At 34.5% G+C, this 25,881-nt stretch overlaps 1 protein-coding gene across 1 annotated transcript in view; it reads left to right on the forward strand.

Moving 5' to 3' along the window:
- HFM1 (helicase for meiosis 1) overlaps positions 1 to 25,881 on the forward strand; it is a 136,047-nt gene that overhangs the window by 42,159 nt on the left and 68,007 nt on the right. The window contains exons 18-24 of the mRNA XM_061186326.1: positions 862 to 956; positions 1,587 to 1,720; positions 2,521 to 2,568; positions 6,452 to 6,532; positions 21,312 to 21,403; positions 22,894 to 23,000; positions 23,096 to 23,143. Of these exons, the coding sequence (XP_061042309.1) occupies positions 862 to 956; positions 1,587 to 1,720; positions 2,521 to 2,568; positions 6,452 to 6,532; positions 21,312 to 21,403; positions 22,894 to 23,000; positions 23,096 to 23,143 (605 nt within the window). The remainder of the gene's footprint in view (positions 1 to 861; positions 957 to 1,586; positions 1,721 to 2,520; positions 2,569 to 6,451; positions 6,533 to 21,311; positions 21,404 to 22,893; positions 23,001 to 23,095; positions 23,144 to 25,881) is intronic.

The following is a 25,881-nucleotide window of genomic DNA, read 5'->3' on the forward strand; positions in this document are numbered from 1 at the left end:
TTTTTTGTTAAACAAAAGATTAACATTTCACGTTTAGATTAGGTTTAAATATAAATGTAACTAAGAAAATCTACTTTAATGGAGGAGTAGAAGTAAAACAAGTCTCACCAAAGGAGACATACTCCCTTCATTCCCTCTAAGCCCCCATTGGTTGATGAATGGTTGGGTTGATTAATGGTTGGGTTTATTAATGTGTATGCTGTTAAAGGGTTTTTTTGGTTTTGAGTTTTTTTGTTTTTGTTTGTTTTTTATTCTGAATAGGGATGCTATTGGCATTTTGGATGGGACAGTTTTTCATTGTGTAGGACTGTCATACATTGCAGAACATGTACCATCCCTGGATCCTAACACAAAATGCCAATAGTGGTCCCAAGATATTGTGACAATTAAAAATCAGCCCATACACATTACAAAACATGGCCTAATCTGACAAATTCTTGAATAAAGAAGTCATTCATATAGGTACTAAGGGAAAATTTAGGAAGAATATCTTTTCAAAGAATATCAAAATATTATGTTATACAGATTTATAATTATTATAGGATAAATTAGATTATATGTAAATTGCACTGAATCTTACAGCTTTTAACCAGTTACCTAAGTTTGTTTTGATTTTACTACTGCCAAAATTATGTTACATTGAAACCAAAGTGGTACTTTTACATCTATACTCTTGGAAGGTTTTTAAGTCAAATTTTCAGTTAACATTCAAATTCAGAAGCATTTTTAAGGCCTTTTTGACCTGTTGTTTAAGACAGGGAACTGTTTAATATAAAATGAAAATCTTGAGTTATTGAAGAAGACTGGTATCAACATGTGCTTTTCTTTACTAAATTTCTCTGTTTTCTTTTTTTCTTCCAGTTTGACACTACAGCTACTGCAGTTATTATGACTCGGTTAAGTACAAAAGAGAAGTATATTCAGATGCTAGCTTGTAGTGACACTGTAGAAAGCAGGTAATATGGAAAATATTCCCAAAAGATGTTAATATGTTAATGTTAATATAGGCTATATTTTTCCTTTTAATATATTAGGGGATTTTCTAAGGCCATTTTCTTGAAACTTTTCAATAATCTAATTAGAAAGTTTGTGTACTTTTAAGAAATTTAATAGTTAAAAAAGAGACAGTGTAATATCTTTGTTCAGCAATGCTTCTTAGCATGCAGTTGCATGTATCCTTGTTATAAAAGGCCAAATTAGTAATGGGAAGAATGTAATTTTCACATCTTTTTACATCTTTAAAATTTGCATAATTGTAGGAGGCAGGCAACCTGAGACCTTTTAGTAAAGTATTTGATTATAATACTTTTGGGGAAAATAGGATGTAATCCACTCCCCACCCTTTTTTTAAGCAATAATGTCTTCTAGATCCATGGAGTAGAGAGAAATCTATAATCTTTTTAAAAGTTAAACTGACATTTTAAGGTTTTGTCATATTTTTGAAAATTAAGTTAACTTTCATGAATTATTAAAGTAACAATATTATTCAATTATATTATTGGATTATTCAAATATTATTCTAAACAAGTAAGAGTTGTATGGCACTGAAATATATATTACTAATGAAAAGTTTTTTTTTCCATCAGTTTGCACAGACATCTTATTGAGCATTTAAATGCGGAGATAGTATTGCATACCATCACAGATGTGAATATTGCTTTGGAATGGATACGATCAACCTTGCTTTATATCAGAGCCTTGAAAAACCCATCTCATTATGGTTTGTTACTTTGATTTTGAAGAGTAGTAATTTTATCAAGCCAATTGGGCCTACTTTATACTAATAAGTCACAGAATAGATTATAGAAACTAATAGGTAGCAGAAGTAAAAACAATTATAACAAATACAGTTAGAGCAAGAGTAGAGAAACGTGAGAAATCTTTATCTGTTTTACTTCTAGTCTTTTAATAAGGCTTGAAATCAACACCATTAAAAATAGATCTTTTAGAAAAAAATTATCTCAATAAAAATTTTTAAAATGCCTAAAATTATTTAAAATAAGTTAAAGTCAAAAAGAAGTTTTGAATTTTGTCTGAACTGGTGTTCAAATCAAAGTATATAGTAATACTGTTGCTGCTGGAATTTTCTTCTTGCTTCTAAAGCTAGCACACATATAGTTATGTTGCTTCTAGAGGGTTCTTTCCTGTGGTACAGGTTATAAAATAAAAATGCTTGGGATTGCAGAATATCAGATTAAAACCTGACGTGTTATAATACCATTTTAATACACACAGGTTCAAAACTTTCAGACCTCTAAGGAAAAAAAATACATGTAGTATTCCTGGTCACTGTTATACAATAAAATGAACAAGAAATAGCCAATTGATATTGAAAGGATTTCACAACAGTGGTTATTTTCTATAGATGTTTAAACCTTGTTTTAACTTTAAGCTACTTTTTTCTTCTATTTAAGATTGAGCTAGATTACTCTTTTCTAGTTAACTGGGGTATAAATTGAGCCTATAAAGATGAATTCATCTCATTCTATTTTATTTTTAATAAATTGTCATAACATATAGGTTTTGCATCTGGATTGAGCAAAGATGGAATTGAATCAAAATTACAAGGTTAGATGCATTTCCTTCTAAAAAATTATATTCTATAAATTTTAATGAAAAAGTCTAGTTATTATGAAAGTAAGAATGCTCTGGTAAAGTATTTTTTAAAGTAACCTTGTTTGCAGAAAAGAAAATATGGATTTCTTTTTCACAGGTAAATAAAGCTTGGCACATGTACTTTTTTTCTGAATTAATCTATTTATTAATTCTATCAGAATATCTTCCTTTGTATAACATGTTAACTTGGTTTGTTTTTATTTTTAAAATGATCCTGGTCTTTGGAAATGTTGCCTATAGATACTCAACTCTTTATGTTGCTTTTCTAGTTTAATTTTAATTGAAAATATAAGCCAAGCTTGATTATGGGCTTCTTATCCTAATCTGTGCTAGTGAAGTATTCCTATCAAACCTCAGTTTTAGTTTTCAGTTGAATCACTCAGTATTTCTTTACCTATCTTTTAAAATATCAAAAGATTGTTAAGCATTTATTAGGAGTAGAAATTGCTGCCTCTTCATTGTATTGAGACTGTCTTCCAGGAAAAGAAAATACGTTAGATCCCTAAAAATATTTAGCCAATTTTAACTTATTCTCTACTTGGATATACACATATGGCAAATAAAAATGCAGAGATAAGGATGAAGCAGTAAAATTGTCTTTCTTAAAGAATAAATATATTGTTAAAACATGCTGATTAGCAATAGCTTATGTTCATGATGCAGCTGTTGAGAAACAGCTCTATAATATAGTTGTATTATTCTTTATGTATTGACCAAATTTGTAATGGAGTTTTAAAAGCATATATTTTTTATCATAATTATCAAATACACAAAATGAGACAGACCAAGAAATATCTTGCTATATTCTGGTAACTGTAAAGATTTAACTTTTCTTAAATGTTCTTAACAGTTCATATTTGTCTTATTTTCAGTTATTATAGGTGGCTAAGTTTTGCCTATAAGGAATAGCCAAATTTATTATATAACTGGATAGAATGTTTTGGTTTCCTTGGAGGTCTGCCTTAAATTTCTTAGGAAGGGTCTTTAGCATAGAATATGCTGTTTCCTAAATTTGGTTATACTTTCTTACTCAGTATCCCCCAGTAGCTCTCCCATCACTCTTAGAATAAAATGCAAACTTTCACCAGAACCCACAAAGTCCTATTTGGTACCCCCATGCCTGTTTCTCTAACTTCATCTCTTGTCACTTTCCTCTCATTTATTCCACTCTGTCCAAATTGGCTATCTTGCTGTTCCTTAACCACATCAAGCTTGTTCACACTTCAGGTCCTTGCACCCTCTTTATACTTGAAACACTTCTTGCATATTTTACGTGGCCTGAACCTTCATTTCATTCAGGTCTTTGTTTACATATCAACTCCTCAGAGAAACCTTCCTGCACTACCTTATTTAAACCCACATTTACAAAGACGAAGGAAAAACAATTTCTATATTGTTACTGCTGTTTTTCTGCTCTTGGAAAAGGTGATGTGTTTATGTTGAAAATTAGGATGACTACATCCTTACTTTAATCAGAAATTATAAGCTGTGTATCTGAAATACACATAAGCTTAATTAAACAAAAGCTTAAAAAACTGTTATTCTTTAGTTCCTTTCTCAGCTTTATTTTCCTTCATAATACCTTTCTTTTTTTTTAATTTTTATTTTATATTGGAGTATAGTTGAGTAACAATGTTGTGTTAGTTTCAGGTGTACAGGACAGTGGTTCAGTTATACATATACATGTATCTATTCTTTTTCAAATTCTTTTCCCATTTAGGTTATTACAGAATATTGAGCAAAATTCCTTGTGCTTATACAGTAGGTCCTTGTTGGTTATCTGTTTTAAATATAGTGGTGTGTACATGTCAATCCCAAACTCCCAATCTCTCCCTCCCTCGTAATACTTTTCAATACCTGAGATTATATTATTTATTTGTTATTGATTGCTTTCTTCAGTAAAATACAAGTTTTAAAGAGGAAGAACCTTGCCTTGTTCACTACTATAAACTTTAAGCTTAGAATAGTGCTCAGCATATAGTAAGCATTCTTGTTTAACTTACTGAATATTAATTTTTTTGAAGTTGAAAATTGAGAGCATTGGTTTTTTTTTAATTTAAGTGTAGTTGATTTACAATGTCATGTTAGTTTCAGGTGTACAGTATAGTGATTCAGTTTTATATATATGTATATTCTTTTTCAGATTCTTTTCCCTTATAGATTATTACAAAATATTGAGTATAGTTTCCTGTGCTTATACAGTAGGTCCTTGTTGGTTATCTATTTTATATATAGTAGTGTGTACATGTTAATCCCAACCTCCTAATTTATCCCTCCCCCTCTTTCCCCTTTGGTAACCATAAGTTTGTTTTCTATGTCTGTGAGTCTCTTCCTGTTTTGTAAATAAGTTCATTGGTATTATTTTTTTTTTGTTAGATTCTACATATAAGTGATATCATGTGATATTTGTCTTTCTCTGTCTTGCTTACTTCACTTAGTATGATAATCTCTGGGTCCATCCATCCATCCATGTTGCCACAAATGGCATTATTTCATTCTTTTTTATGTCTGAGTAATATTCCATTATGTGTGTATATATATATATATCACATCTTCTTTATCCATTCCTCTGTTGATGGACATTTAGGTTGCTTACATGTCTTGACTATTGTAAATAGTGCTTCAATGAACATTGGGGTGCATGTATCTTTTCAAATTATAGTTTTCTCTGGATATATGCCCAGGAGTGGGATTGCAGGATCATATGGTAACTCTATTTTTAGTTTTTTAAGGAACCTCCATACTGTTCTCCCTAGTGGCTGTACCAATTTACATTCCCACCAACAGTGTAGGAAGGTTCCTTTTTCTCCACACCCTCTCCAGCATTTATTATGTGTAGACTTTTGTTGATGGCCACTGAATGTTAATTTAATAGTGGGTAATTAAGAAAATTAGCAAAGAGTTCAGAAGCCTTACTTAACCAAACACTTAAAACTATCAAGCTGCCTTAGCAATGTTGCTTAAACTAAAGTATTTTTCAAAGAACCCTGCTTTCTAAGGGCTATGTTTTTTTGAGTGGCTATTCTATATAACATTGAATAGGTTGTGGTATTCCCACTCTCTGCTGTTAACTGCCTCCAATCTCCTGGGCTTTATAGCAGGGAACAGAGAGAACACTGAATGCAACAGGTTACTACAATTGATTGCTCTGGTCCCCATCAATCAGTGAGAGTGAACTTGCATTGCTTCCTATTCAGAGGTTCCTTCCAGGTGCAATAGTGTTATATTCAGAGATGGTGAAGTAAATACTAGAACCATCAGCTAAAATAGTCATAATGGTTACCTTAAGAGAGTGTGGCAAACTAGGAGGAGGGGAAAGACTGGTGTTTTTTGAACAATCTCTGTAGAACTATTTGATTCTTTATACTTTGTGTGTATATATCTTAAAGCTTTTTTAAAAAGAAAAACTACTGCCATATTGGAAGTCAAATGGCAAAACAGTTATTTAGACCTGGAGCAAGTCACTTAGCTTCTCTATTCTTTAATTTCCTAACTTGTGTATGAAATAATATTAATACCTGCCATGTTGTGTTTTGAGGATTAAATGAGATAGTACAAATATATCATTTTAAAAGCTCCAAGTTGTAAATGTTATCACTTGAGTGTTATTTTTATTATTTGTATTATTTTTACTGTTAGAAAATTTTTTCAGCATATTAGTTGGCTCTTTTGTTTAAATGAGTTGTTTTTTTTTTTAACCACTTAAATAGGGACTACAGTTCTTCCCAGAACAATTACACAGAAATACACCTTCAGGGTATTTTATAATAAATTCTATTTTGTGTTGCTTCTTTATTTTACTAAAGTAAAAAATGTGTTTTCTATAATTGAACAGAATTATGTTTGAAGAATCTGAATGATTTATCATCTCTGGACCTGATAAAGATGGATGAAGATGTTAATTTCAAACCAACTGGTAATTTTTCCATCATTGTTAGTAAATTTAACAATTGCTTACTTGAGGCTAAATTAAAAATTTTTTTCTACTAAAATTTAGATGATGGTAAAATTAAATTGTGGTTTCAGTTTTCAACAGGGTATCATCATTATTAGCATGATCAATTTATACGAGTCCTATTTCTAAAATTATAGAGCTTCTTTTTGACAGGCACAGAATTTGTGTTCACTAACTCCGGTGACTTTTAGCAGAGGATTCTAGATAGGGTATAACAGAAGCAAGGAAGAATGTTTTGTAGTTTTTACCACTCATGATTAGAAGTTTCTTGGGGGAAAATATTGACTTCATTATAACAAATTAAACTTTTTAAAAAGAGATACTTTACTGAATAAAAATTGGGAAGTATAGGAAAGTTTAAAAAAATCAGAATCTGACTATCTGTTAACATTTCATGTATCCTTCCATTTTTAAATGCATTTTTACATACTTGCAGCTGTACTATAGAAATGTATGATTTTGTATTATGTTTTTATTTGTATTTATTTGTATAAGGTTTTTTTAAAACAAATTACCTCCCTAACTCTCAACCCTAGATTTATAACATTTTTTTCCTCTCCCATGGTCCTCATTCTGATAAACCTAATTTGTTTGTGAGAATTACCTTCTTTGTATTCTAGGATGTCTCACTAAAGGGGGCATGAGAATCACTAATATAACTTCATCTATTCTTCAGATACTTTAATTCTCAAGAATCTTATTCCCACTATCATTCTTTCCCTGTGGAACTTCTTGAATCCACTGATAACATTCCTTCTGCCTTTAAACATACCTAATAAATGATATGTGTAATATTTGTCCTCTTTCTCAATCATCAGTGGATACTACCTGATTAATTTTCTTATTTTTAACATTCTTTTGATTCTCTTTCTGCTTCTTTAGTCAATTTCTCTTTGCTGACCTTTTTTGCTTTATATGGGGCTTCTTAAATGTGTAGATGTTGGACCTTTATTCCCAGTTTATGATAATTTCTTTGAAAACATAATTTACCTTCACAGCTTAAGCTATGGTCATTATGTAAATGAATTGTAGTTTTGATCCTGGTCTCTCACCTTTGCTATGACATTTGAACGTTAGTTTTCTACTGGAAATCTTTTCTTACATATATGACATGAAACTTGACACCCAGAGCATATAACAGTTAATTTGACCTGGAATACTATACAGTGGAATGAACATAAAATTTGTGTTCCAAATGCCTGGATTTCAGTCCCAGTTCTGCCACTATGCTAGCTGTGACCTTATGCTCGCTGAGCCTTAGTTTATTTATCTGTAAAACAAGAATATATTACATGTCCTACTTACCTTACTGGGTTGTTGTGATGATGAAATGGGATAATGAACATTTACAGCAAAAAAAAATTCCTCTGAAAACATGAGTTGTTGCTCTTTTTTGTCCAAGGTTAGGAAAATGTATCTCTACTTGCCTCTTATTCTCAATAGCATAACTGGTTTGTTAAACCTATTATAAAATGTTTGATGTCTTTGGTTTCTCTTTCATTCCTCACTCATTCCATGTCCAGGCAGGAATGTCCAAAAGGACAATCCAATCTTGGAGCTGAAAATATTCCTTATCACGTAGCAGGGTAATGTTTCCTAAAGTGCGGTTGGGTTAACTACTTCCTCTCAAAGTCAACTGAGGGTGCTGTTATGTTAAAAATGAAATTAATGAACCCTACTCCAGACTTACAAACCTCACCTTCTAGGAGTAAAACCTAGTAACTTAGATTTTAAGCTTGTTCCCTGGATGCTTCTTTTGCACATTAAAATTGAGAACTGCCTTGGGATTGATGTTTCAATAAATGGTATAGTGAAAATCTATTTAGATCTTCATGTCATACACCAATTTATCTTAGTGAGTGTTCTGGGCGTGGGGGGAGAGAGATTCCAAATTAAAATAGAGAATGCAGTTTTACTCTAAACTATCTTCTCTAGGAGATTCATGGGGTTCAGTAGCATATTAAAGGTGCTAAGAAGAAAGGTAGTAAAAAAGAGCTGAAATTGATTAGCCTAAGATTTTTACATTCTTATTTGCCCACAGAAATCTTTTAAATGGAAATCCATTAATATTGCAAAGAGCACTAATGTTCTATCAGTGTTCAGTCTATCAATTTAAATGTTAATATCATCCAAAACACCTTTACAGACATACCCAGAATAATATTTGACCAAATACCTGGGCACCGTATGGCCCAGTTAAGTTGACACATAAAATTAACCATCACAGCAGCTTAACATAAAATATACATTCTAGCTGAATGTAGCTGAGTTTTCAGAGGAATACAGTATTGTACATGATGCCGTTTTACTTGTTTCTCCTCTGGACCCAGGTTGGTCATGTACTCTGCTTTGAAAGCACATATTATGCAATGCCCAATCATTGGACATTTTGTCCTTTGTGTTTATTAACTCAGCAGCCTCAACTCTTGTTACACCCTACACCATCAAGCTACTTAAAACACACACACATAAAGTGTTACATACATGTATGTATATATAACTTCATGAGAAATTTAACATGTCTTTTTAACTGTGCTAGTATTTTTATTAGGATTATTTAGGTTAGTGCTCTTGTTATAAGGTTGTATGAATTTTTTAGTTGTTTGCCTCAATACTTTTTCCCATAAGCCTTGTTATTTTTAGTATGCAGTTTATAGAATACAAGATTTTATAGGAATGCATATACTATATATTTGCAGGAAATAAAGGTTTACGTAAATGTATAGGAATACTATATAGTTATTTAAGGCTAAGAATTTTTATTAGCTGTGATTTGTAATAGTTTAATTATCAATCAGTTTGTTGTATTTTCTAATTTCCATTATTTCTTCTTTGACCTATGGATTATTTGGAAATCTAGTTCTTTTTTTTTTTTTAATGTCTGAAACATTTATGTTAACATATTTCCATACAAATAACCCAGTGAAAGTTTAGTATTAGTTGTTTTGTTTGTTTTTTTATACTGCAGGTTCTTATTAGTCATCAGTTTTATACACATCAGTGTATACATGTCAATCCCAAGCGCCCAATTCAGCACACCACCATCGCCACCCCACCACAGATTTGCCCCCTTGGTGTCCATATGTCTGTTCTCTACATCTGTGTCTCAACTTCTGCCCTGCAAACTGGCTCATCTGTACCATTTTGCTAGGTTCCACATACATGCGTTAATATACGATATTTGTTTTTCTCTTTCTGACTTACTTCACTCTGTATGACAGTCTCTAGATCCATCCACGTCTCAAGAAATGACTCAATTTCGTTCCTTTCTATGGCTGAGTAATATTCCATTGTATATATGTACCACAACTTCTATATCCATTTGTCTGTCAATGGGCATTTAGGTTGCTTCCATGACCTGGCTATTGTAAATAGTGCTGCAATGAACATTGGGGTGCATGTGTCTTTTTGAATTATGGTTTTCTCTGGGTATACGCCCAGTAGTGGGATTGCTGGATCATATGGTAATTCTATTTTTAGTTTTTTAAGGAACCTCCATACTGTTCTCCATAGTGGCTGTATCAATTTACATTCCCACCAACAGTGCAAGAGGGTTCCCTTTACTCCACACCCTCTCCAGCATTTGTTGTTTGTAGATTTTCTGATGATGCCCATTCTAACTGGTGTGAGGTGATACCTCATTGTAGTTTTGATTTGCATTTCTCTAATAATTAATGATGTTGAGCATCTTTTCATGTGCTTCTTGGCCATCTGTATGTCTTCTTTGGAGAAATGTCTATTTAGGTCTTCTGCCCATTTTTGGATTGGGTTGTTTGTTTCTTTAATATTGAGCTGAATGAGCTGTTTATATATTTTGGAGATTAATCCTTTGTCCGATGATTCGTTTGCAAATATTTTCTCCCATTCTGAGGGTTGTCTTTTTGTCTTGTTTATGGTTTCCTTTGCTGTGCAAAAGCTTTGAAGTTTCATTAGGTCCCATTTGTTTATTTTTGTTTTTATTTCCATTATTCTAGGAGGTGGATCAAAAAAGATCTTGCTGTGATTTATGTCAAAGAGTGTTCTTCCTATGTTTTCCTCTAAGAGTTTTATAGTGTCTGGTCTTACATTTAGGTCTCTAATCCATTTTGAGTTTATTTTTGTGTATGGTGTTAGGGAGCGTTCTAATTTCATTCTTTTACATGTAGCTGTCCAGATTTCCCAGCACCACTTATTGAAGAGACTGTCTTTTCTCCATTGTATGTCTTTGCCTCCTTTGTCATAGATTAGTTGACCATAGGTGCATGGGTTTATCTCTGGGCTTTCTATCTTGTTCCATTGACCTATGTTTCTGTTGTTGTGCCAGTACCATATTGTCTTGATTACTGTAGCTTTGTAGTATAGTCTGAAGTCAGGGAGTCTGATTCCTCCAGCTCCGTTTTTTTCCCTCAAGACTGCTTTGGCTATTAGGGGTCTTTTGTGTCTCCATACAAATTTTAAGATGATTTGTTCTAGTTCCGTAAAAAATGCCATTGGCAATTTGATAGGGATTGCATTGAATCTGTAGATTGCTTTGGGTAGTATAGTCATTTTCACAATATTGATTCTTCCAATCCAAGAACATGGTATATCTCTCCATCTGTTGGTATCATCTTTAATTTCTTTCATCAGCATCTTATAGTTTTCTGCATATAGGTCTTTTGTCTCCCTAGGTAAGTTTATTCCTAGGTATTTTATTCTTTTTGTTGCAATGGTAAATGGGAGTGTTTCCATAATTTCTCTTTCAGATTTTTCATCATTAGTGTATAGGAATGCAAGAGATTTCTGTGCATTAATTTTGTATCCTGCAACTTTACCAAATTCATTGATTAGCTCTAGTAGTTTTCTGGTGGCGTTTTTAGGATTCTGTATGTATAGTATCATGTCATCTGCAAACAGTGACAGTTTTACTTCTTCTTTTCCAATTTGTATTCCTTTTATTTCTTTTTCTTCTCTGATTGCCGTGGCTAGGACTTCCAAAACTATGTTGAATAATACTGGTGAGAGTGGACATCCTTGTCTCGTTCCTCATCTTAGAGGAAATGCTTTCAGTTTTTCACCGTTGAGAATGATGTTTGCTGTGGGTTTGTCGTATATGGCCTTTATTATGTTGAGGTAGGTTCCCTCTATGCCCACTTTCTGGAGAGTTTTTATCATAAATGGGTGTTGAATTTTGTGAAAAGCTTTTTCTGCCTCTATTGAGATGATCATATGGTTTTTATTCTTCAATTTGTTAATATGGTGTATCACATTGATTGATTTGCGTATGTTGAAGAATCCTTGCATCCCTGGGATAAATCCCACTTGATCGTGGTGTATGATCCTTTTAATGTGTTGTTGGATTCTGTTTGCTAGTATTTTGTTGAGGATTTTTGCATCTATATTCATCAGTGATATTGGTCTGTAATTTGCTTTTTTTGTAGTATCTTTGTCTGGTTTTGGTATCAGGGTGATGGTGGCCTCCTAGAATGAGTTTGGGAGTGTTCCTTCCTCTGCAATTTTTTGGAAGATTTTGAGAAGGATGGGTGTTAGCTCTTCTCTAAATGTTTTAATTAATTATTTATTTATTTATTTATTTATTTTTTAAAACATCTTTATTGGAGTATAAGTGCTTTACGATGGTGTGTTAGTTTCTGCTTTATAACAAAGTGAATCAGTTATACATATACATATGTTCCCATATCTCTTCCCTCTTGCGTCTCCCTTCCTCCCACCCTCCCTATCCCTCCCCTCTAGGTGGTCACAAAGCACCGAGCTGATCTCCCTGTGCTATGCGGCTGCTTCCCACTAGCTATCTATTTTACATTTGGTAGTGTATATATGTCCATGCCACTCTCTCACCCTGTCACATCTTACCCCTCCCCCTCCCCATATCCTCAAGTCCATTCTCTAGTAGGTCTGTGTCTTTATTCCCGTCTTGCCACTAGGTTCTTCATGACCTTTTTTTTTTTTTTTCCTTAGATTCCATATATATGTGTTAGCATTACTGTATTAGTTTTTCTCTTTCTGACTTACTTCACTCTGTATGACAGACTCTAACTCCATCCACCTCACTACAAATACCTCCATTTCATTTCTTTTTGTGGCTGAGTAATATTTCATTGTTTATATGTGCCACATCTTTCTCCATTCATCCGATGATGGACACTTAGGTTGCTTCCATGTCCTGGCTATTGTAAATAGAGCTGCAGTGAACATTTTGGTACATGACTCTTTCTGAATTATGGTTTTCTCAGGGTATATGCTCAGTAGTGGGATTGCTGGGTCGTATGGTAGTTCTATTTTTAGTTTTTTAAGGAACCTCCATACTGTTCTCCATAGTGGCTGTATCAATTTACATTCCCACCAACAGTGCAAGAGTGTTCCCTTTTCTCCACACCCTCTCCAGCATTTATTGTTTCTAGATTTTTTGATGATGGCCATTCTGACTGGTGAGAGATGATATCTCATTGTAGTTTTGATTTGCATTTCTCTAATGATTAATGATGTTGAGCATTCTTTCATGTGTCTGTTGGCAATCTGTATATCTTCTTTGGAGAAATGTCTATTTAGGTCTTCTGCCCATTTTTGGATTGGGTTGTTTGTTTTTTTGTTATTGAGCTGCATGAGCTGCTTGTAAATCTTGGAGATTAATCCTTTGTCAGTTGCTTCATTTGCAAATATTTTCTCCCATTCTGAGGGTTGTCTTTTGGTCTTGTTTATGGTTTCCTTTGCTGTGCAAAAGCTTTGAAGTTTCATTAGTTCCCATTTGTTTATTTGTGTTTTTATTTCCATTTCTCTAGGAGGTGGGTCAAAAAGGATCTTGCTGTGATTTATGTCATAGAGTGTTCTGCCTATGTTTTCCTCTAAGAGTTTGATAGTGTCTGGCCTTACACTTAGGTCTTTAATCCATTTTGAGTTTATTTTTGGGGATGGTGTTAGGGAGTGCTCTAATTTCACTCTTTTACATGTACCTGTCCAGTTTTCCCAGCACCACTTATTGAAGAGGCTGTCTTTTCTCCACTGTATATGCTTGCCTCCTTTATGAAAGATAAGGTGACCATATGTGCGTGGGTTTATCTCTGGGCTTTCTATCCTGTTCCATTGATCTATGTTTCTGTTTTTGTGCCAGTACCAAACTGTCTTGATTACTGTAGCTTTGTAGTATAGTCTGAAGTCAGGGAGCCTGATTCCTCCAGCTCCATTTTTCGTTCTCAAGATTGCTTTGGCTATTCGGGGTCTTTTGTTTTTCCATACAAATTGTGAAATTTTTTGTTCTAGTTCTGTGAAAAATGCCAGTGGTAGTTTGATAGGGATTGCATTGAATCTGTAGATTGCTTTGGGTAGTAGAGTCATTTTCACAATGTTGATTCTTCCAATCCAAGAACATGGTATATCTCTCCATCTATTTGTATCATCTTTGATTTCTTTCATCAGTGTCTTATAATTTTCTGCATACAGGTCTTTTGTCTCCTTAGGTAGGTTTATTCCTAGATATTTTATTCTTTTTGTTGCAATGGTAAACGGGAGTGTTTTCTTAATTTCACTTTCAGATTTTTCATCATTAGTGTATAGGAATGCAAGAGATTTCTGTGCATTAATTTTGTATCCTGCTACTTTACCAAATTCATTGATTAGCTCTAGTAGTTTTCTGGTAACATCTTTAGGATTCTCTGTGTGTAGTATCATGTCATCTGCAAACAGTGACAGCTTTACTTCTTCTTTTCCGATTTGGATTCGTTTTATTTCTTTTTCTTCTCTGATTGCTGTGGCTAACACTTCCAAAACTATGTTGAATAATAGCGGTGAGAGTGGGCAACCTTGTCTTGTTCCTGATCTTAGTGGAAATGATTTCAGTTTTTCACCATTGAGGACAACATTGGCTGTGGGTTTGTCATATATGGCCTTTATTATGTTGAGGAAAGTTCCCTCTATGCCTACTTTCTGCAGGGCTTTTATCATAAATGGGTGTTGAATTTTGTCGAAAGTTTTCTCTGCATCTATTGAGATGATCATATGGTTTTTCTCCTTCAATTTGTTAATATGATGTATCACGTTGATTGATTTGCATATATTGAAGAATCCTTGCATTCCTGGAATAAACCCCACTTGATCATGGTGTATGATCCTTTTAATGTGCTGTTGGATTCTGTTTGCTAGTATTTTGTTGAGTATTTTTGCATCTATGTTCATCAGTGATATTGGCCTGTAGTTTTCTTTCTTTGTGACATCTTTGTCTGGTTTTGGTATCAGGGTGATGGTGGCCTCATAGAATGAGTTTGGGAGTGTTCCTCCCTCTGCAATATTTTGGAAGAGTTTGAGAAGGATAGGTGTTAGCTCTTTTCTAAATGTTTGATAGAATTCGCCTGTGAAGCCATCTGGTCCTGGGCTTTTGTTTGTTGGAAGATTTTTAATCACAGTTTCAATTTCATTACTTGTGATTGGTCTGTTCATATTTTCTGTTTCTTCCTGGTTCAGTCTTGGAAGGTTGTGCTTTTCTAAGAATTTGTCCATTTCTTCCAGGTTGTCCATTTTATTGGCATAGAGTTGCTTGTAGTAGTCGCTTAAGATGCTTTGTATTTCTGCGGTGTCTGTTGTAACTTCTCCTTTTTCATTTCTAATTTTATTGATTTGAGTCCTCTCCCTCTTTTTCTTGATGAGTCTGGCTAATGGCTTATCAATTTTGTTTATCTTCTCAAAGAACCAGCTTTTAGTTTTATTGATCTTTGCTATTGTTTTCTTTGTTTCTATTTCATTTATTTCCGCTCTGATCTTTATGATTTCTTTCCTTCTGCTAACTTTGGGTTTTGTTTGTTCTTCTTTCTCTAGTTCCTTTAGGTGTAAGGTTAGATTGTTTACTTGAGATTTTTCTTGTTTCTTTAGGTAGGCTTGTATAGCTATAAACTTCCCTCTAAGAACTGCTTTTGCTGCATCCCATAGGTTTTGGATCGTCGTGTTTTCATTGTCATTTATCTCTAGGTATTTTTTGATTTCCTCTTTGATTTCTTCAGTGATCTCTCGGTTATTTAGTAACATATTGTTTAGCCTCCATCTGTTTGTGCTTTTCACGTTTTTTCCCCAGCAATTCATTTCTAATCTCATAGCGTTGTGGTCAGAAAAGATGCTTGATATGATTTCAATTTTCTTAAATTTACTGAGGCTTGATTTGTGACCCAAGATGTTATCTATCCTGGAGAATGTTCCGTGTGCACTTGAGAAGAACGTGTAATCTGCTGTTTTTGGATGGAATGTCCTATAAATATCAATTAAATCTATCTGGTCTATTGTGTCATTTAAAACCTCTATTTCCGTATTTATTTTAATTTTGGATGATCTGTCCGTTGGTGTAAGTGAGGTGTTAAAGTCCCCCACTATTATTGTGTTACTGTCGATTTCCTCTTTTATAGCTGTTAGCAGTTGCCTTATGTATTGAGGTGCTCCTATGTTGGGTGCATATATATTTATAATTGTTATATCTTCTTCTTGGATTGATCCCTTGATCATTATGTAGTGTCCTTCCTTGTCTCTTGTAACATTCTTTATTTTAAAGTCTATTTTATCTGATATGGGTATTGCTACTCCAGCTTTCTTTTGATTTCTATTTGCATGGAATATCTTTTTCCATCCCCTCACTTTCAGTCTGTATGTGTCCCTAGGTCTGAAGTGGGTCTCTTGTAGACAGCATATATATGGGTCTTGTTTTTGTATCCATTCAGCAAGCCTGTGTCTTTTGGTTGGAGCATTTAATCCATTCACGTTGAAGGTAATTATCGATATGTATGTTCCTATGACCATTTTCTTAATTGTTTTGGGTTTGTTTTCGTAGGTCCTTTTCTTCTCTTGTGTTTTCCACTTAGAGAGGTTCCTTTAACATTTGTTGTAGAGCTGGTTTGGTGGTGCTGAATTCTCTTAGCTTTTGCTTGTCTGTAAAGCTTTTGATTTTTCCATCAAATCTAAATGAGATCCTTGCCGGGTAGAGTAATCTTGGTTGTAGGTTCTTCCCTTTCATCACTTTAAGTATATCATGCCACTCCCTTCTGGCTTGTACAGTTTCTGCTGAGAAATCAGCTGTTAACCTTATGGGAGTTCCCTTGTATGTTATTTGTCGTTTTTCCCTTGCTGCTTTCAATAATTTTTCTTTGTCTTTAAGTTTTGCCAGTTTGATTACTATGTGTCTCGGTGTGTTTCTCCTTGGGTTTATCGTGTATGGGACTCTCTGCGCTTCCTGGACTTGGGTGGCTATTTCCTTTCCCATGTTAGGGAAGTTTTCGCCTAAAATCTCTTCAAATATTTTCTCTGGTCCTTTCTCTCTCTCTTCTCCTTCTGGGACCCCTATAATGCAAATGTTGTTGCGTTTAATGTTGTCCCAGAGGTCTCTTAGGCTGTCTTCATTTCTTCTCATTCTTTTTTCTTTATTCTGTTCCACAGCAGTGAATTCCACCATTCTGTCTTCCAGGTCACTTATCCATTCTTCTGCCTCAGTTATTCTGCTATTGATTCCTTCTAATGTAGTTTTCATTTCAGTTATTGTATTGTTCATCTCTGTTTGCTTGTTCTTTAATTCTTCTAGGTCTTTGTTAAACATTTCTTGCATCTTCTCGATCTTTGCCTCCATTCTTATTCTGAGGTCCTGGATCATCTTCACTATCATTATTCTGAATTCTTTTTCTGGAAGGTTGCCTATCTCCACTTCACTTAGTTGTTTTTCTGGGGTTTTATTTTGTTCCTTCATCTGGTACATAGCCCTCTGCCTTTTCGTTTTGTCTATCTTTCTGTGAATGTGGTTTTTTTTCCACAGGCTGCAGGATTATAGTTTTTCTTGCTTCTGCTGTCTGCCCTCTGGTGGTTGAGGCTATCTAAGAGGCTTGATGGGAGGCTCTGGTGGTGGGTAGAGCTGACTGTTGCTGTGGTGGTCAGAGCTCAGTAAAAGTTTAATCCACTTGACTGTTGATGGGTGGGGCTGGGTTCCCTCCCTCTTGGTTGTTTGGCCTGAGGCCACCCAGCACTGGAGCCTATCTGGGCTCTTTGGTGGGGATAATGACAGACTCTGAGAGGGCTCAGGCCAAGGAGTACTTCCCAGAACTTCTGCTGCCAGTGTCCTTGTCCCCACGGTGAAACAGAGCCACCCCCCGCCTCTGTAGGAGACCTTCCAACACTAGCAGGTAGGTCTGGTTCAGTCTCCCCCGGGGTCACTGCTCCTTCCCCTAGGTCCCGATGTGCACACTATTTTGTGTGCGCCCTCCAAGAGTGGGGTCTCTGTTTCCCCCAGTCCTGTCAAAGTCCTGCAATCAATTCCCACTAGGCTTCAAAGTCTGATTCTCTATGAATTCCTCCTCCCGTTGTCGGAACCCCAGGTTGGGAAGCCTGACGTGGGGCTCAGAATCTTCACTCCAGTGGGTGGACTTCTGTGGTATAAGTGTTTGCCAGTCTGTGAGTCACCCACCCACCAGTTATGGGATTTGATTTTACTCTGATTGCGCCCCTCCTGCCATCTCATTGTGGCTTCTCCTTTGTCTTTGGATGTGGGTATCTTTTTTGGTGAGTTCCAGTGTCTTCCTGTCAGTGATTGTCCAGCAGCTAGTTGTGATTCTGGTGTTCTCGCAAGAGGGAGTGAGAGCACGTCCTTCTACTCCGCCATCTTGGTTCCTCCCCAATAAATAATCCATAAAAAGGAACGACGTTGGGCCATTTGTAGAGACGTGGATGGATGCAGAGACTCCAAATTCTAACACTCCACACTCCGGAGGCCCTCCTATGGAGGTCGGAAATCTAGTTCTTAATTTCTGTACATATGATGGTTTTGTAGTTATTTTTCTTTTCAGTTTTTTTGTTGTTGCTGTTGTTTTTGATATTTGATACAGCTGCTTTGTATCAGATAATATTTTCAGTATGATTTCAATCTTTTGAGAATTGTTGAGACTTGTTTTATGGCCCAGTATGTGGTCAGTTTTTATAAATATTTTGTGTGTGCTTATCCCTTTGGTTTTAAGCCCTCTCCCAGATAAATATCTTGTTAGTTCTTTGCTGCCTTATAAAAGATATTTCATATGTTTCATTTATCTGACGTAGTTGCCTTCAGCAGGGGGGTTGGTTCATAATTACTTAGCCTGCTGTTAATGTAGATGGAAACTCCTTACATATTATTTCTAATTCTTTCTTTATGGCTTCTTGTTCCTTTGTGTTACTATTACTTCTTTTATCTCTTTGAATATTTATTTTTTGTATTTAAATTTTTAGTCTGTATGTTCCAGTAATTCTGCTTCATATAGTTTTTGCTTTTTCAGTTTGTGGTTATAATACTCAAGTATCTAGGTATTTTTATCTGTATGCTTGTGTTCTTGTCCGGGTTTTTAGCTATTCTGCCTGCTAATGTGTATAGAAGAAGGGCTCAAAAGGCCAAGTCTTAGTTTGTGCAAATTTATGAAGGATTAACAACCTTATGAAAATGGGCAGTAATTGCAAAAGGCATGGAAAGTCATTAAACTGGGATGCAAATCTTACCTCTGTGAAGGAGAGTGAAGGAAGGAAGGAGAAAAGGAAGGAAAGAGAGACGGAAGGAGAATTTTATCCTGCAGTGCAGTCCTAAGACCATTTGGCAAAGTTGATGGGGAATCTTCAAGTCAAAGTTGCCCATCCAAAGAGTCCCTTGGCTTATAGGTCTTCCTTAATATTCCTGCCATGCTCAGTCATTTGTTTGTATCTCATGAGAAGTGTGATCTTGGTGTGTACATAGTGATAGATTCAGAACATAGCAGCTGGGGCCATCCATCAGAGCACTTCTTGCAGTAGGATATGTGAGAGGTACATTCTCATGACCTCTGCTTCCACTCCCCTTACCCCAACTCTACGACTTTTACTTTGAAATACCCTGTATTTGCCACTATGAGAACATTCATTATTCAAAAGCTATATTGATAGCAAGTTGACTCTTTATTTTCTCTCTTCACTTGCAAATTTTAAAAACTTCTTTCCATTCCTTCTACCTTGACTCATTTTCTTTATAGCTTTCTTTCTAGTTTATTTTTATACCTTACCTAGGAAACCTTCATCCTTACTAATAAGCCAGCAAATATCAAGCCTTTTCTCGAAACCTTTCATTTTCACTAGCAGGGAGATACCCTATATTAATTTATAAACATCTAGGATAAGAGGAGCATCTTTAAATATACCCTAAACATAACATATACTAGTTCCCTTGGTAACCATATTCTCGCTATCTCACACACTGCTCTTAGAATCTCCCTTTGATGAACCACTGCATTACTCACATTTTGGCTGAACATATTCACTAGACTCCTAATTGAGAAAGTGGCTATTCCTGAGTCTTAAGTTCTGTCTACTGTACCTTATTCTTGATGCCTATAAGTGATGGAATGTCAAATTCTTTCCTCTTCAGCAAAACCTGTAGCACATACTTAAATATTAGCCTTTTCCTTGAGCAACAGTATGCCGTTTTCCTCTTCTCAGCTGTTTTTTGTGTGTGTTCACAAGACTTGAAATTCTTTGTAATGTTCTTGACAACTTATAATTGAAGCCAGTAACCTTTTAAATGAATTCCATTTCATCAATTACTTATCCTCACTCTACCCATCCTCCTACCCACAGCCTACCTGATGTTTTATTTCCAAAACAATTTAGTTTCAAATTCCAATTTAATTGAAATATTGCTCAAGAATTTTAAGTGGTCCTCTGTTATTTTACAAATCAAAACCAAAATCTAAACTCCTTTATACCATTTAGAGGCTATTTCACGGCCTCTGTATTCTATCTTTCATCATGTTTTTTTTTTTTAATTTATTTTATTTATTTATTTATGGCTGTGTTGGGTCCTCGTTTCTGTGTGAGGGCTTTCTCTAGTTGCGGCAAGCGGGGGCCACTCTTCATCGCGGTGCGCGGGCCTCTCACCGTCGCGGCCTCACTTGTTGCGGACCACAGGCTCCAGATGCGCAGGCTCAGTAATTGTGGCTCATGGGCCCAGCCGCTCCGCGGCATGTGGGATCCTCCCAGACCAGGGCTCGAACCCGCGTCCCCTGCATTGGCAGGCAGACTCTCAACCACTGCGCCACCAGAGAAGCCCTCTTTCATCATGTTTTGATAATAAAAGTAGGCAACATGTGTTTAATGTTGGGCACTATGCTAAGTACTATGCACGTATTATTGCATTTAATCTTCTTCACAACAAACATATGAGATGCATACTTTTATTATTCCCACATTACATTAAGAAACTGGTAAAGTAACCTGCACATGATCACCTAGTAACTAGTAAGTGGTGGCCCAAAGATTCTAAGCAGGTCAGTTTGACCTGAATTTTAGTCTTATGTTTATCAAGCCATATCTCTCATTACATTATTCTAAAGATAGTCTTTTAAACTTTACTCTTTTGATAAACAAGTTTTGTTTTTTCCTGAGGTCATAATGGCTATATTTCCTTTCTGCCAAGGCCTATTGTTTACTTTAAAATCCTGCTCAAGACCCATTTTCTCTAGAAGGTTATCCCACACGGACCATTCTCTTAGGCTTAATTTCCTCTGTACTTAAGTTTGTGTATGTAAACATTATTATTAACTGGATTTTGTACTCTAGTCTAGTTATTTCACATGTGGTTATCTCCCTAGCTAACCTGTAGGTTCCAGAGACCGTGTCTTCTAGATTTTTTGGTGTCTTTTGTACCTGATGCTGTTAAAGGCACAGCGAAGATGCTAAGGAAATGTTTGTTAAACTGATGAAAATTCAAGTTGTTTCAGCTGATGGGGAATGTTTATTTTTCCGTCTTTTCCCACAGAGGCAGGAAGATTGATGGCTTGGTATTATATTACATTTGAGACAGTGAAGAAATTTTGTACAATCAGTGGAAAAGAAACTTTACTGGATCTGGTAAATTAATTTTCACAAGAAAATAAATATATAATGCTATAGTATAAAATAATATTGGGGGAAATAATTTGTGTATCTCATGCAATTTAAGAATAAATGAGCAGAAAAGAAAGCATTTCTAATAGTGCTTATGTTTTTCCTCCTCATATGCCTTTGATTGTAAGATATAGAATAGTACTCCTTAGAATATATTTCCAATTGTATCTCTGTGTTAGGGCTAAGAAAATTCATATACATACCCAAAGTCAGGATGGCAACTGCCTTTCAACTTATGTGATAATGCTGATTACCTTGGTAGTGGTTACCAAGTGTAATATGTTGAGAAAGAATGTGCTGAGAAAGATTCCAAGATGGTGTGGCATGGTATATTAGGAAAGTCTGCCATGAATGAGGGACACTGAGGGACGCATGTGCCTCCTACTTGCAACTCTTCCCTAAATCCTTTGCATCAGAATAATGATAACAGTAGAAAGAGAATAGTATTGGTGATAGACCAGGAAAAAGAACTGATTTTGGAGAAAATGGGAGTAAAAACAGGCTATACTAAGATATCACCAGTGGGGGCAACTTTGTAGCTATAGCAGTGAATAGAACCATAGTTATGTTTTTGGCACCTGGTAACTGTATTGGTCCTTTCTTCCATTACTGGGGATATGAACATGAAACATGACATTTATATTTATTCTCAAATCCAAACTATTTATTTTTATTTAAAATATCTAAGTTGATTATTGTGACAAGATTATTATACTAAAAATTGCACAAAAATTGATGAGTAGAAGGCTTGTATTTTCATGTAAATATTATTCTTTTTTAATTTATTTTTTATTGAAGTATAGTTGATTTACAATGTTGTGTTGAATATTATTCTTAACTGAGAAGAAATCAAGAATAGAAACTCCCTAATGTTAACATTAACTCATCTGATTTTGAGTTCAGTAAGTGTGAAAGAGAATTAGAAAAGGTGTTAGTTTCATTTTACGGGTGTGAGAAACCAAAGCAGAGTACTTTGCTCAAAGTCATCTGGCAGAATTAGGCTCTAGAATACAGATTTCTTAATACCTACAGCATTGTTTTCATTACAAAATAATCCTCAATAGGAATAAAAATTTGCAAACTATAGAAGGGTGAATAATAATATAACAGTAGTAATAGCGGTAGTAATGAAATCTTCATTTATTGAGTGCTTATTATGTGTTAGGTGCTAGGCTGAATATTTTAAATTTTATCTTGTTAATCTTTACAATCTTACTGATATAGCCCCAGTGTGTAGCACAGTGTCTGACACATAACAAGTGTTTGTAAACTTTCGTTAGTGAATGAATGAATCCTTAAAGAAGCAAAATGTATAAGGCAGGTTTTTAACTCTATTATGCTAAATGTGATGTCCCAAGGCAGCATTAAAAATAAATAAATACAGAAAAAAATAAATGAGAGAAAAGAAGTAAAGAATGGACATAACTAAATGAACAAATGCTGAAATTTTATAGGTCACAATGATAGCCAGCTGCAAGGAATTTCTAGATATACAATTAAGAATAAATGAAAAGAAAACACTGAATACTTTGAACAAAGATCCAAATCGGATAACTATCAGGTATAGAAATTAAATATGTTTTAAGTAATTTTAAAAAGGTTTTATTCAGTTAAAATAAATAATAATAATAAAAGTTTTGCCTTGTTTATTTACAGATTTCCAATGGGAGGAAGAATTAAAACAAGAGAAATGAAAGTAAATTGGTAAAGAAAATCAATTGTTAAATGTCTTAAAATACTGATTACCTGTCCCTGATTCATATTTATGAAGGTTTTTTTTTAAACTTATTTTAAATTTGTTTTCCTTAATACAAAAAAGAACATATTTACATAAGAATGAGTCAGAATGTAGGTGCGAAATTAATTTCCCAAAACTCTCAGACTTTAATTGAAAGAGATAATTTGTGAATTTTTAAATCAACAAACGTTGAGAGTGTAATCTGTTGAGGGAAGTTAGACAGTAGAAAGAAGATACGCTTCTCATCCACAGGAACTTTCAAGTTGGCTTGAATGAGAACCATGTGTATAAAAATAATGGACAGTATGAAAACACATGCAGTAAATGTCTATTGAATGATAGTGGTATTCTGGGAAAGACATACTAAAAGCAATGATATCAGTGAAGGAATGTATTTGTGACAATGGGCTGACTATTCTCCCAGGAAAGGGAAGTTTGTATAGAGGAGTAGTAACTGGAAGATTAAACTAAAGTTACATTGTATTGTAATGACTTTACCCAGTTTCCAATCACAAATGCAAAGGTATTCTTTTCTGCTATGCCAAGTGCTTGGTTTTCTGAGTATTTAGGTCTTAGTGTTAAACCATTTGATTTAGATCATTTCAGTGAAAAATGATTTTTTTTATGTGGCTCAATAAAACCAGTTGCCCAAAGAATTTCCTTTTTCTCCTTAGCTAAAGGAGGTCACTCGTTCTCTGGGATACTTCCTAACGTCTCATTGAATTTTATCTCCCAAATACCATGACATCTCAGAAACAAACTTCCACTGCTGTATACAACTCATCAGGCAGCTCTACAGCTTGGACAACAGAAGTTAATGTTCTGTTTCTTAGATGTATTTCTTTAGAAATTGAAATGTCCTTAGAGATCATACAGAACTTAGAGATCCTGTACCCAGGTCCTCTCATTTTACAAATGAACTAAGTGATGCCCAGATAAGTTGTGACTTGCTCGAGGTTATGTTGCTATACTGGGGGCTGATCTAGAACTAGAATCTAGATCTCTTGATTCTGACAATGTTTTTTTCAATATACTCTGTTGTATCAATTACTGAGTCAAATTAAATCAAGGTATTTTTCCACAAGCATCTTGTTGGGAACACTCTATTTGCAATTTTAACGCTTTCCTTTACCTTACCTTAGATTGGGTCATACATTCTTTTGATTGGGACTGTCAGATTTTAAAATTGATGACTTTATAATTGTTTTTATATGTATCATAATTTAGCTTCCCATTATAATTTCCCACCTTTATGCAACTACTTGAGTGTGGCTAGGAAGAGTGAATGTGTGTGGAGTATTTTCTTAATCCAAAATGTACAGTCTTTTGGTGGGTGATGATGGCTAATAGTTACCACTTTTATGTCTCTCTCATATTCCTGTTACTTTGCTGAATTTCAGATCAGTTCTTTTTCAGGTAGGTGTCAATCCTCTTAATTTTAAAATTTTATTCTTCAACTTTCTGCCCTTTAAGGCTGTTTTTTAATTTTTCATAATTCCTGGGTCTTTCATCTTCAGCACTAGCTCTGTTTTCTTTAATTGGTATTTTTCAGTGAACTTATAGGGTGTATTTCCAGGTCAGTGATTTCTTTTCACATTCGTTTGTTTCTTCTTATTATATAAGTAATGCATGGATTCATTTTTAAAGATTCAAAAATAAAATTTATAAAGCAAAAAGTCAGGTCTCCCTTGACCCCAGAAGTAACTGTTATCAGTAGTTTGCTGTGGGTCCTTCCAATTTCCTTTCTATTTATTTAGTACATATATATGGGCTAATAAACATATGTTATGTCTACATATAAAAAAGGTCATACTATAATTATTGCTCCTGTCATGAAGTTCTTCTATATCAGTACATACACATCAACCTCATTTATTTTGATACCAATGTGTGTTTTAATAGCAGTGTGTTCTATAGTATGAACATACTGTAATTTTTAACCACTCCTTTACTGATGAAGAGTTAGATGGCTTACAAACTTTTGCTATTACAAATAGTGCTGAAATGAACTTCCTTTTATTTACACCATACTTTTCAAGAATTTCTGGGTGAAAAGGTATATACATGAAAAGATTTAATATTTAATGCCAAATTGCCTTCTAAAAAGCTTATCTTATTTACAGTTCCCACCCACAGTGTAAAAAGAATGACCTTTTCCATAAATCCTCCCAATACTTGTTTTTTTATCTTTGAACTTTTGTCAATCTAATGAGTGAAAAATTTAAAAATTTTCAAATCCCTAATTATTAGGAAGGAATATACATATTATTTGGTTTTATACAGAAATTTTAAATTGTTATAAAATCATACATGTCAGTCATTTCCTTATGAATTCTAGGTTTTGTGTCTTGCTTGTTTAGGAAGGCCTTTCCCATCCTGTATTTCTTAAGGTTAGGTTCAACTACATAAAATGGTAATAAAATGAATTAACAGTAGATTAAACAAAATAGGCTACTTTTCTCTCACAGAATATACAACTCAAGGTAGATAATCTAAGGTAGATAAGTGGCTTCAAGGTGTCATGAATACTATGTTCCTATCTTTCTGCTCTGCTATCCCACACATGACTTCTATTTCAAGGTCACCTCCTTGTCCAAAATTACTACTAGAGCTTCAGCCATTACACTTGAGTATCCTCTCTCTTTTCAGTAGGTTTCTTGGAAGTCCCAGATAACCCTTTCACACCTAATACAGCTAAGTGCAA

The sequence above is a fragment of the Eubalaena glacialis genome, chromosome 3 (genome assembly GCF_028564815.1).
Source record: "Eubalaena glacialis isolate mEubGla1 chromosome 3, mEubGla1.1.hap2.+ XY, whole genome shotgun sequence".
NCBI classification, from domain to species: Eukaryota; Metazoa; Chordata; class Mammalia; order Artiodactyla; family Balaenidae; genus Eubalaena; species Eubalaena glacialis.